A 13517-nucleotide genomic window follows, 5' to 3' on the forward strand; every position below is an offset into this window, starting at 1 on the left:
GAATCCTGGTTATCCATGGGTTGCCTGCAGGATGCCCTGCGACAGACAAGGCAGTTAATAGCTAAAAGCACATGCTGAGATGGAAATAGTTTCCAAACCCTGAAAGTAAACCTGAAATTGGATCCCTACAGACAGGCTCGTGGAGCTCAAATGGCAAGTCTCCTCCTTCAGACCTGACTACAAGCTCAGGACTATAGTCTATAATCAGCTAATTTTTTACCTCAACCAAATCTGAAATGTGGTCTGACTGAAGGGAAACCTAGGCTTAAATAAATGTATCAAATAATAATAAAAAAAAAGGCAACCAAACAAGCTAACCTTACGAGAATACATATATATTAAACTACCCTTGTACGAATGTGACAGAATCAACTGTAACTCACACTCTAGGCCTCTAGAACTGGGGCTCTGTGATGGCTGAAGCACAGGAGCAGACAGCTGAGGAGAGCGGCAGCCAAGCTGCCGCCATTAACCGGTTACGCCACTTGCGCAAATTTCCCTTCCCTCCTCGGTCCTACCGCCAACCATGTAGCGTAGGGGCTTTCGCGAATACGGATGCTGCACTGCGGCGATGGCACAGTTCAACCAAACTTCCTCTCTCCCCCGCCCACTTCGCCGTTAAGGCCACCCCCTTTCTCGGTCATGATTGGCAAGACGGGCGGAGCCCTTCGCGGCGATTGGCGGCTGCTGGAGGGAGGTGGGGTAGGTTGCGTGAAGGGTAATAAAGTTAGTGGGGCTGGCTCGGTGCGCTCTAGACGCGGCAGCGAGCCGGTTCTCTATGGAGGTGGCGGAGGGAAGTGTTGGGCCGTTGCTGCTCCTGCTGTGGTGATTCGGAGACTCGCCCTGTCTCGCGCCCTCCCCCCTTCCCCTCCCCAGCCCCGGTCCCCGGCTCCCTTCCCCTCCCCCCCCTTCTCTTGCCTTTTCCCCTGCCCTTGGTAGCCGCCGGGACCCGGGGAAGCTGACAAGGCCTTAGGGAAGGTGAGAAACGCGGGAGTGGCGGGAGAGTGATGTGGGGCCGGGAGGGAACGGGTACTTGCTGCAGCCGCCGCTTAAAATGGCGGCTGCCCGAAGTGGCCGCCATTTTCTCGTCGGCTTCTTCTCGCTTTCTTCCGCACAAAATGGCGGCTTCGGTCGATGGCTGCTCCTCCCGTCCGCTTTCGGATTACCGCGGATGCTAAGCGAAGGGGTGGAGGAAGTCGGCAGCCCCCGCTAGGCGGGGGAGGGAGGCTGAGCAGAAGCGTTTGAGGTTAGAGCCGCACATTCTGCAGTGAGGGGTCGGGTAGTGCTAATTCGTAGCTCTGCCTTTCGGGGGATCCGATCGGCTGCAGGACCTGTGTCTCTAGCCGCGGTCTCGGGGGGGCCCGGCTGCCCGAGAGCTTTGCCCTTGGAGGGGAGTCGCCTCGGTGCACGTAGCGGTCTTAAGACTTTTAGGATCCGCATTGCTGCGGGAGCGGCGAAGGGGAAGTTGTTTGTTCTCAAGAGTCGGCGGCGAGAGGTTGTGGGGTTTTTTTTTGTTTGTTTTGTTTTGTTTTCCTGATCTACTCTTGTCTCTGTTCCTCTTGGAAAGGAGAGGGGACTACTGAGAAGCCGTGTCCGTCGGCAGCAGCTTCGCCTCGCCCGTGCTTCCTGCACAGGCTTGGGCGAGAGGCGCTGCTTGAGCGGGGGTGGTGATGCCGGGGGGGGGGGGGGTACCGACCGCTTCCCCCCACCCCGTCCGGGCGCACCGGGGCGGCTGCCGCGAGCGGAGGGCGCTGTTTTCCGCCGGCGGCGAAGGAGCGGAGCCCGCTCGCTTCCCTCGCAGAGAACAAAGAGGCGGCCGGGCTCCTTGGCGGCGCCTGAGCCTGGAAACGGGCGGCGCCCGGTGGGGGAAGGGGAGGCGGCTCGGTGCGCCCGGAGCCGCCGGCTCCATGCGGCAGGGTAGCGCCTGCCTCCTGCGGGGGGCGCCCCTCCCGCTCCCGCAGCCCTTTTGTTCGGCGGCCGCCATGTTGGGAGCCGTTCCTCGTGCCCGCGCTGGCTCCGCCGCCGGTGGCGGGGCGCGGGGGTAACGGCCGCCGCCTTCCCGGGGAAGGGTGCGTCCTGTTGGGCTTGCCGACGAGGTGACTGCGTGCTCAGTACCATAATGTCTCGAAGTAGATCTGTGATGGAGGCTCAAAATGCCTGAGTGGGTTTCTTACGTGGTCCCCGGGCGTTTCTGTCCCCGTGGTTAGCTTTCTGCTGCGTGAGCAATGCAGTGAAATCTTTCTTGCTGCTGTCTTGCAAGCTAAAATTTGAGGTGGGGAGGGGCGATTTTTTTTATTATTATTATTAAATAGCTTAATTGGCGGTTTGGACTCGGATGGTAGAATACGTCCCTTTTGCTTTAGGTAGTGTGCATTTTGTGATTTGGTGTTTCTCACTTTGAAACTTGACTACTTTGTCTTTCCGTAATCATAGTTTGTAAAGCGTATCAGTGAAGGATTCATTTAATTATGCTGTACTAGCAGTAAAAAAAAAAAAAAAAACAAACAACATTTTTTTCTGCAAGTGCTTTTAGGGGGTTGACAGGGTAAATTTGAGGTTCTTACTTTCTTAGTCCGTAATCCCTTATCTGTCCTCTCTCACCCCTATTAAAAAAGATGGCCATAATGATGAAATTGGCCTTTCTGTGAGTATCACTGAGTAATGCATGAATAAGAGTTTTCTTACCTTGTATGAGGCTTAGTGTTTGAGGGTTTCTCTTCTCTAACAAACCTTTGTACTGTTATTGTAAGTTGGGTACTATGGCTGCTAGTAAAACAACTATAATATGAATGCTTGATTTGTCTTTCTAGGTTTTGTTTTTCCCCACCCCGTCAATTTAATTTTATTCTTTTGAAGATTCTTCGTTGTCAAGCCGCCAAAGTGGAGAGTGCGATTGCAGAAGGGGGTGCTTCTCGTTTCAGGTACTAGTGCTGTTTGTTTGTTTGATGAATGCTTGGCAGTGGAAACTGTCCTTTAAGGAGAATTTAAATTTGTGTTATGTTAGTGCTGAAACTGACATGTAATTGAAAGCACTGGGACTTTCAACTTACACAAGATTATGTGGTTATTTTTAACAGTGCTTCTTCAGGCGGAGGAGGTGGTAGGGGTGCACCTCAGCACTATCCCAAGACTGCCAGCAACAGGTATGTCATCTTGCGTTTTGATTTGGCATAATTTTAAAGGCAGAGAATGCTTGATGGTGAATAGTAAGTTGAAAATGTAGCATCTTTAAAGTTGTAAGGAATACTGACTTGAGTTCATGACATGCTGATGTCCTCCAGTCTGTGGCAGGATAGCATATAATCCGTTGAAAGCGTGTGTCATGAGTGATATGAGGTGCTCAGATGCTTTGAAAAGGTTTAGAGGGTTTTCTTGGATCTCTTTTTCATTATTGTGGAGTGAATACTTTACTATGCAACAGATGTTCCAGTGTTAGTAGGGGTAAGTGCATGCTCCTAACAAAGCTAATAACTGAATTAGTCTAAGTAAAGTAATACTGAAAGGTTAAAAGGCCAGTTCATCAAACTGTTGTTCTGTTTAACAATCATATTATTAAAAATCTTACAGCGAGTTCCTGGGGAAAACCCCAGGGCAAAACGCTCAGAAATGGATTCCTTCACGAAGCACTAGACGAGATGACGACTCCGCAAACGACAAAGAACGACATGATGCAATCTTCAGGAAAGTAAGAGGGTAAGTTCTTTGTTCTTTTTTTTTTTCCCCTTCCTTAGTGTTTTCTTCAGCAATATGTCTCTAATAAATGGGCTGGAGGGAAGGAAGACATGTGAGTGTTGAGTTCGGGCGGTGGGGTGTGTGTGCATGACCCTCTTTGGAGGGAAGGAAGCAGAAACTGACATACCAGCAGCAGCAAACACTCAAGTAATTCTTGGGAGAGGATTAGTCTTCTCGATAATATTTTACATTCTAAAGGTCTTCCCCCCCCCCCCCCCCCCCCCCCCCCCAAAAAAAAAAGTTGACTAGAAAATTGCATTTCTCAATTTTTTTTTTTAATAGACTTACAAAGTAAAGGTAAACTTGGGTCTGAAATTACTTGTTAGCATGTTTCTAATACCTGTAATCTGGATTTTTTTTGTTGTTTGTTCCTCTTTAGCATACTAAATAAGCTTACTCCTGAAAAGTTTGACAAGCTATGCCTTGAGCTCCTCAATGTGGGTGTAGAATCTAAGCTCATCCTAAAAGGGGTCATACTGCTGGTAAGCTGCATTACTTTTAACTACAGTTTTCTTGCATATTAGAAATAAAGAGGTTGGCTGGTTTTGGTGCAGTACACAAAAACCAGGAGTGATAGTTCTGTAAAAAGGATATACTGGGGAGGAAGTACGACTTAACTGCTCTAACTTTCTGGTTTAGAAGTTTCAAGAATTACTAGATGTGATCAGGGATTTTTAGCTTGGGGTTTTTTTATTATATATGATGTCTTTTTATTATATATGATGCTAGTTAGCAGTCTTACTTCACTGGCCTCCCTCTTCCTGTTTCCTTGATGAACGAGCCTAATGGTCTTGGAAAATACACCAAAACCTCCTGGTACACTGATTAAACTACATCACTTTTGTTTAGTCTGAGGTCAGATTGGTGATAACTTTTGATATTCTGATGATAAACTTCAAATGTGTCCCATTCATTGGCCAAGGATTATAGAAGCTCTTTAGTAGCATAGAGTGGTGGAAAAGGCCCTGGGGGTGTTGGTTGACAGCTGGATAAATATGAGCCACTGGTGTGCCCAGTGGCCAAGAAGGCCAGCAGCATCCTGGCCTGTGTTGGGAATAGTGTGATGGGCAGGACTAGGGAAGTGAACGTCCCGCTGTACTTGGCACCAGTGAGGCTGCACATACTGTGTTTGGTTTTGGACCCCTCACTACAAGGATGACACTTTCTGGAGCGTGCCCAGAGAAGGGCAATGAAGCTGGTGAGGGGTCTAGAGAACAAGTCTTCTGAGGATTGGCTGAGGGAACTGGGGTTGTTAAGCTTGGAGAAAAGGAGGCTGAAGGGAGAACTTATTGCTCTCTACAACTACCTGAAAGGAGGTTGTAGAGAGGTGGGGGATCAACCTCTTCTTGCTAGTAACAAGTGATAGGACAAGAGGAAATGGCCTCACGTTACGCCAGGGGAGGTTTAGATTGCATATTGGGGAAAAATTTCTTTACCGAAAGGGCTATCAAATATTGAAACAGGCTGCCCAGGAAAGTGGTTGAATTGCTATCCCTGGAGGTATTTACCAGATGGGTAGACTTGGTATTTAGGAGTATGATTTAGTAGTAACTTGGTGGTGTTTGCGTTAATGGTTAGACTCTATGATCTTAAAGATCCCTTCCAACCTAGACAATTCTGTGGTTCTATAGAGCAGCCTTTTGCTTCGCTTCAGTGTTAAGACTAGTGTTGAAACAAAATCCACTTTTTCTGTATATTTAATTAAATGGTAAAAAATATTTAGATGTTCCTAGATCACATAAAGTGCTAATATTCCATTGTGTGTCTTGCAACTCACTTTCCTAATAATGATTGTGTCCTACTATAATCTAAATTTATTTAGATCGTAGACAAAGCCCTTGAAGAGCCCAAGTATAGCTCACTGTATGCTCAACTATGTCTGCGACTGGCAGAAGATGCACCCAACTTTGATGGCCCATCAGCAGAGAGTCATCCAGGACAGAAGCAAAGCACAGTGAGTATATCTCTCAGTCTGGAATGATAAATTTTGCTAGTATGTATAGTTGCACTGATTAGCTTAACTGTTTTCTTTGTTCTCTTTTCTTAGACATTCAGACGCCTCCTAATATCTAAACTTCAAGATGAATTTGAAAACCGAACCAGAAATGTTGATAGTAAGCTCTAAAACCACTTTAATACAGAATTTATTTATCTTCTCTTTCCACAGCCATGTTAAACAGGCTTCTTTGTTTTCCAGTCTATGATAAGCATGATGGTCCCCTCCTCCCTGAGGAGGAGGAACAGAGAGCCATTGCCAAGATCAAGATGCTGGGGAACATCAAATTCATTGGAGAACTTGGCAAGCTTGATCTTATTCATGAATCTATCCTTCATAAGTGCATCAAAACAGTGAGTATTCAGACTGGGTTGGGGCTAAGTGCAAACTAGGACTTGTAAACTGAAAAACGTAAATGCATTGGTTGCTTTGGGGATCTTGGAGCATAAAATACCACAAAAATGTTTCCTGTCAATTATTTACTCCCCACTGCTTGAAAGAAGCAGTCTTTTGGTGTGATTAAAAAGTAAAATTGGCTTTGTTCAAAGCCATGGGAATTGTCTCCAAGTGAAGATTTAGTTTGGCCTAGACAGAAATACCGCAGGTACTTCAAAGTACATACTCTTATGAGTAAAAAGTACTTTAGCAATTCTTTAAAAGTAATTTTCAAGTCCACTTGTCTTAAGAACAAGATTAAATGTTTCTGCATGTCTCTGTGTGCAAAGTTGTTGTTTAGTATAAACTGTCATAATATGTTGAAATGCCTAATTCCTCTTTAATATTTCAGCTTTTGGAAAAGAAGAAGAGAGTCCAACTCAAAGATATGGGGGAGGATTTGGAGTGCCTCTGTCAGATAATGAGGACAGTGGGACCTAGATTAGACCATGCAAAAGCCAAGGTGTGTACATCTCCACTGCAGTCATTGAAATAGTTAAATCCTGTGGTTAAGACTTTAAATGCCTGAACCTTCTGTATTCAATGTTCTATTCATAAGTACAGAAGTGAGGTCTAACTTTCAGAGAGCAAGAGTGCCAGCAATTGCTCCTGTATCAAATCTCTTCATAGCAAAAGGAGCTGATCTTTGAAATGGCTCCAAAATGCAGTTAGGGTCAGTAGGAAGTCATAAAAATAAGAACGTTGTTTCTCTAAATGCTGCTTGAAAAGGTGTGATGAGGAACTATTCTGAACACAGCTAGGTGATCTGACTGATATGTTTTGGACCTTGACTTGTGAGTTCTGAATGTAAATTTGAAATGAGGTCATACTAATGAGAATTTTGGCAGGTTTTCATCTTTAACTCTGGGATGTCTTGATGCATTATCTTTCCTTAAGCTGTCAAGGAGATTGAGATGGCAGGGAAGGGCAGTCTGTTCTACTACTTGATCTTGGATGTCTTGAATGTGGTCACCTTTCCTGAAAATACTCAAGGCATTGATAAATTATCCCTCACTTATAACATCACTTTTGTTCCCCCAGTCCTTAATGGATCAGTACTTTGCCCGTATGCGCTCCTTGATGTCAAGTAAGGAATTGCCAGCAAGGATTCGTTTCCTGCTGCAGGTATGATGATAAAATGGCTTACTGTTTCGTGTTTCTCACAAAGTTGTCCTGAATCCGTTCTTAATAACTCGTTATGTTCCAAGGATACTGTGGAGTTGAGAGAACACAACTGGGTTCCTCGCAAAGCTTTTCTTGACAATGGACCAAAGACTATCAATCAAATCCGTCAAGATGCAGTAAAAGTAAGTGTTGCATGTGCTTGCTTCTGCTTACATAAGACTTCACATTTAACATGAATCCTTATACTCCGTGTCACAAAATTTATGCTGTGTAGTTACAAGTAGTTCTCGGAGTGCGATGGTAAGGGGTTAAGGGTTAAAATCAGATGGACTCTTATAGTTCAGGGCTAAAAACTTGACTGTCTCGGGGATTGTTACTCCAAACTGATCAAAACTGTAATTCCTGTTTTAAAGGATCTAGGAGTTTTTATTCCTGCTCCTATGTCTCAAGGGATGAGAAGCGACTTCTTTCTGGAGGGACCCTTTATGCCACCCAGGATGAAACTTGACAGGGACCCACTCGGAGGGCTTGCTGATATGTTTGGACAAATGCCAGGTACACTAAAACAGCAAGGCTGATGTGTTGGCTGCAGCTGCACCGTATCGAACATGAACTAAAACTGTGTTTTCTCTCCTTGATAATACAGGTAGCGGAATTGGTACTGGTCCAGGGGTTATTCAGGATAGATTTTCACCCACCATGGGACGCCATCGTTCAAACCAACTTTTCAATGGCCATGGGGGTCACCTCATGCCTTCTGCTCAATCCCAGTTTGGAGAACTAGGCAAATCTTTTCTGAAAAGTCAGGTAAGGAAAATGTTGTTCACAGGGTGACTTCAGCATGTTTAGAAGCTCTTCTACAGATGCGTATGTTATGGATTATAGTCTGCTTATGTTAAAAGACTTCCTCAGATTTGATTCTGATAAGAACTGATGCTCAGCTGAAACAAATTCTAAACCACTTTTTAAATTGTGCAAGAGATGCAAGGAATACACTTTTTTACTGCAAGAAAAGGTGCATGTGGCTTTGGTGGGTCAGAATGGTGTGTTTTATTTAAAAGATAGCCCTGTTTTTAGGGATAGATGCTACTCTCCCACCACCCCTGCTCCTTCTTTCTCCCTTCCTGGCAAATAGAATCTTTGTTCCTCTGGTCCCTCTGGTACTACTTACCATATGATGTACGCCACTCCATCATCTGCACTTCTTTCTCTATATCTCCCTTTCTGAAATAGGGGCAAAGCCAGCTCTACCATAACCAGAATCAGGGACTCTTATCCCAGCAACAAGGACAGTCGAAGGATATGCCACCTCGGTTTTCTAAGAAAGGACAGCTTAATGCAGATGAGGTACATTACATGCCTACATTACTTAAAGCCTATTCTGAATATTGCCCAATGATTATAGCAAGACGCGTTATTATGAGGACTAATGCTGGAACTCTTTCTCCTTCTCCTCCTCCTCCTTCTTTGTCCCTTCCTCTTTCACCTTACCCCCCTCACTTTCCTTAGGGTGTCCAGCGTCCTATGAGCAAGACTGAGATATGAGGGCAATTTCTTGGGGTGTCCCCTCCTTCCCCCACACCTCCCCAGGAACACTACTCTGACATCAGTTCCCATGCATCATATTGATAACAATACATTTAATTAAAACTTCAGAAAATCCTGAATTTAAGAAACCCTGAAGTGCTGGACCAGGCTAAATTATTTTTTTATTTTAGAACTGGCTAATAGGCAAAATGTCAAATGCGAAGTAAACGACATTGTTATTTTGAGTGTTAACCGGACTTGTATCCTGATTACTGAGCAACTGGTAGAGTTTTATCTTGGCTGTAAAATACGTCAGCAAACATGCTAAGTATCTTCTTGGGTCTCTAACATACTGCATCTAAAAGGAGCAATTCCAGATCTTAATACCAATGGAACTAAATATCAGTAACTTGGAGCAAGTTGTGATTCATTGAGTTGTGCTTTTGGGGGAATTTCAGTATGTGTGGCTTAATCTGTATTTGAGTGTTAACGTAGAAACTGAAAAGTCATGCTTTGGTGGGATCAGTTGATGTGAGTCCATGGCTGTGTATTCTTGGTCAGAATACTTGAAACAGTTTGAATTTTTTTCTGACTTGCCTGTTTACAGATTAGTCTGAGACCTGCTCAGTCTTTTCTAATGAATAAAAACCAAGTGCCAAAGCTTCAGCCCCAGATAACTATGATTCCTCCCAGTGCTCAACCACCACGCACTCAGACGCCACCTTTGGGACAGGTAAACAAAAACTACTATATATTGTTGGCTATACTTAATTATTTTTTTTCATGCATGTAAAACTTCAGCCAGTTTCTAATATGGGGACGGGAGAGAGAAGTCTCATTGCACAGAGCAGGATATATGAAAATGTCTGAAAACCTAATTTTTTTCATTTGCCTTTGTACATATTTAGTGTTCTTAATATAAATGTAGGTAGATGGGCAGCAAAGAAACAAATTCTGGTACTGTCTTTTCAGCCTCCTCAGCTTGGTCTTAAAACAAATCCACCACTTATACAAGAAAAGCCTGCAAAGACCACCAAGAAACCACCTCCTTCTAAAGAAGAGCTACTTAAACAAACTGTAAGTTAAGCTTGTAGTAGTGCTTCTTGAAGCCTTGTACATGCTCTTTAAAAAATGAATGTTTAAATATAGATTAATTTCTTTTTTATTTTTCCTCTAGGAAGCTGTTGTGACTGAGTATCTGAACAATGGAAATGCTAACGATGCTGTCAATACTGTGAGAGAAATGAGAGCTCCAAAACACTTCATTCCTGAGATGTTGAGCAAAGTAATCATTCAATCCCTAGATAGATCAGATGAAGACAAAGAGAAAGCAAGTACTTTGATCAGCTTGCTCAAGCAGGAGGGAATAGCCACAAGTGACAACTTCATGCAGGTACTGCACTCTTAATAGGCTCAGAGTCCTTGTTGTTTGTGATGTTTAGCTTGTGTAAAGGCAGTGTGCAACTTTTAAGTCGCGTTGATCTGACAACAATAACATGAACTGGTGAGGGGCATAAGAAGTAACAAAAGGAAAAAACGTTGTAGGTACAGGATTTTTCTGGAGCTGGAAATGGGGAACCTCTTGGCAAGTGATTCAATGCAGAAGAAGTGTGAGGCTTCTATGTAGTAAGAGCATTATGGTGCACAAGAACAAAATTACTTTAGAATTTCTACTCGTGTTTACTGTTTCTTAGGCATTCCTGAATGTATTGGACCAGTGCCCCAAACTGGAGGTGGACATCCCATTGGTGAAATCCTACTTAGCGCAGTTTGCAGCCCGTGCCATTATTTCCGAGCTGGTGAGCATTTCCGAGCTGGCTCAACCACTGGAAAGTGGCACCCATTTCCCTCTCTTCCTGCTCTGCCTTCAACAGTTAGCTAAGTTACAAGACCGTGAATGGCTGACAGAATTGTTCCAACAAAGCAAAGTGAATATGCAGAAAATGTTACCAGGTAAGAATTAACACATAGCTCTTATGACACTTCATGTCAGTATATGCAAAATGTTTTTTACACCAGAGTAGAATAACATGCAAGGTCATTTTGATGCAGTCAACTATTGTGATTAAGAATGGTGTTTTTAAGAGGGGGTTAGACCCATGAATCATTGATGACTGATAGGTTTTGATTAACACCAGCACTTAAGAGTTTCTTTCTTATTTATTTGTTAGAAATCGACCAGAACAAGGACCGCATGCTGGAGATCTTAGAAGGGAAGGGGCTTAGCTTCTTGTTCCCACTTCTGAAACTGGAGAAGGAACTGCTAAAACAAATAAAATCAGATCCATCCCCTCAAGCCATCTATAAGTGGATTAAAGATAACATTTCACCCAAACTTCATGTAGATAAGGGATTTGTGAATATATTGATGACCAGGTGAGATGCTATTTTGATGTAGTTTAGGCATGTGTCTTGTTAAGCTACCAATAAGTCACTAACTCTGTAAAGACTGACATGGAACTCTGTGCAGAAAAAGATACAGTACCCAGGGTGATAAGACTGTTCTGAGTGGACCTCCCCTGTATTAAACACCCATCGTATTTGAGAATAAAAGCAAGTTTCCAGGCTTGCATCAGTGTAAAGTATTGCTTTTGCTCGGGAGGAAGTCTAGACCTCTGTATTCTAAAACCTTTCTGAGCTGTACAGAAGCAAAACCATGATTTTTGTGGCGCACAGTCAACCACAATACTAATCTGCTGTGCTTTCGCCTAACTGCTGATACAAGCAGGAGGGCATTTTTAGTAATAGCTAGCAAACGGAACTTGAAGAGTATTTGTCTTGGTGTTTTAGCACATGGAATGTAGCTGGTTATCAGTTTACAGACCTTACTTTTTTCCTCTTTTTTTTGTCCAGTTTCTTGCAGTATATTTCTAGTGAGGTAAATCCACCTAGTGACGAATCAGATTCTTCGTCTGCTCCATCTAAAGAGCAGCTAGAGCAGGAAAAACAACTGCTTCTTTCCTTCAAGCCAGTAATGCAGAAGTTCCTCCATGACCATGTTGATCTGCAAGTGAGTGCTTTATATGCACTCCAGGTGCACTGCTACAACAACAACTTCCCAAAAGGTATGTGCATCGAGATGTTCTCCCAAATCTAACTTGGGTCTGCTTGCTTTTGGATTTCAGGCTTGTCATTACAATTCTTGGTCAAGTAAGCTGTTTGAAAGGTTATAAAGCTAACAAAGTTTAAATTTGCTTCTATAGGCATGTTACTGCGCTTCTTTGTTCATTTCTATGATATGGAGATCATTGAAGAAGAAGCCTTTTTGGCCTGGAAAGAAGATATTACTCAAGAGTTTCCAGGGAAAGGCAAAGCTTTATTCCAGGTAAACTTTCTGCTGTACTGGAGTGTTTGCAAATACCTTCAGACAGTATTTAAGACTTGTTAGTATCTAGAAACTTCATGGAGTATTTCACTAGGTAAGAATAAGGCAAGATGAACTAAGTCTTTTTTCTTTACTAGAGATGTACGCGTAGTATGAAAGTGGCTGAAAGATTTTTTTTAAAATGAGTTGGGGGGGGGGGGGGGGGGGGGAAGTGTTCTGTAGAGGTACGTAGTGGGGAAATAATTCCTGCTGCCTTAAACCAATTTTATGTAACTGCAGGTGAACCAATGGTTAACCTGGCTGGAAACTGCTGAAGAAGAAGAATCTGAAGAAGAAGCTGACTAAAGAACCAGCCAAAGCCTTAAATTGTGCAAACATACTGTTGCTATGATGTAACTGCATTTGACCTAACCACTGCGAAAATTCATTCCGCTGTAATGTTTCACAATATTTAAAGCAGAAGTATGTCAATAGGATATCCTCTGCAAAAGGTTTTTGTAGTATGTCTTAATAGTCTACAATAAAAATATTTTAGAGTATCTTTAATGTTTAGATAACAGTGTATTAGCAGCATGCAATAATTACATCATAAGTTCTCGAGCAGAAGCAGTCTGTTGCAAGGGTCTTCTTTGCTGCCAGTTATCATAGGCTGTTTTAAGTTAGAAAACTGAATAGCAACACTGAATACTGTAGAAATGCACTTTGCTCAGTGTAATACTTGAGTTGTTGCAATATTTGATTATCCATTTGGTTGTTACAGAGAATCCTTAACTGTAATCGATGGTTGTTGCCGTAATAGTATATTGCCTGTATTTCTACCTCTAGTAATGGGCTTTATGTGCTAGGTTTTAATATCCTTGAGCCTGGGCAAGTGCACAAGTCTTTTTAAAAGAAACAGTTTACTTGCACAAAAACTGATCAGCTGAAGAGATGGTTTAATGCCCTTTGGAAGAGGTTTTTGTGGGTGTGAAACATGCCATGGTGAGAAATTTGAATTGGTCCCTCTATTATAGTACTGAAATTAAGTCTACTTAATTTATCAAAACATGTTCATGCCCTGATTTTATATACTTGTATCTATCAATAAACATTGTGATACTTGACTTGTTTCTGAATGTCTCCCAGTAGAAAAGCTTTGACTGGCAACTAGTTAACTTACAGAAGGAAACATCAGTGGGAGTTGACTTAGACTGGGACCATCTTAAGATTCTTTTATAAAAATTGTCTTAACATGCAAATGAATTCTAAATAAGGTCACAGACAAGATTAGACACTACAGATTTGCTGTAACAGGAGGACAATTAAAAATTCTGCTGAAGAAATGGTAGGAGTTTGCCTTGTGGTCCAATATATGCTTTATCAGTGAGTATGTGCTTT

The 13517-nt window shown here is 43.0% G+C and overlaps 1 protein-coding gene across 1 annotated transcript; it reads left to right on the forward strand.

Annotated features, from left to right (window-relative positions):
- Nucleotides 1-555: 555 nt before the first annotated feature.
- Nucleotides 556-13243, forward strand: EIF4G2 (eukaryotic translation initiation factor 4 gamma 2; the record flags this gene model as incomplete). The annotated part of the gene is made up of 23 exons (XM_082485053.1): nt 556-702; nt 940-978; nt 2857-2921; nt 3078-3143; nt 3568-3693; nt 4112-4214; nt 5555-5686; nt 5780-5846; nt 5930-6081; nt 6516-6626; nt 7205-7288; nt 7372-7470; nt 7702-7843; nt 7935-8095; nt 8522-8635; nt 9423-9548; nt 9788-9892; nt 9993-10208; nt 10510-10768; nt 10987-11191; nt 11669-11880; nt 12019-12140; nt 12420-13243. The coding sequence occupies 23 exons, from the start codon at nt 556-558 to the stop codon at nt 12483-12485; spliced, it is 2919 nt and encodes a 972-aa protein (XP_082341179.1). The 3' UTR covers nt 12486-13243.
- Nucleotides 13244-13517: the final 274 nt, after the last annotated feature.

This window comes from Vanellus vanellus (genome assembly GCF_965231255.1).
Source record: "Vanellus vanellus genome assembly, chromosome: 6".
NCBI classification, from domain to species: domain Eukaryota; kingdom Metazoa; phylum Chordata; class Aves; order Charadriiformes; family Charadriidae; genus Vanellus; species Vanellus vanellus.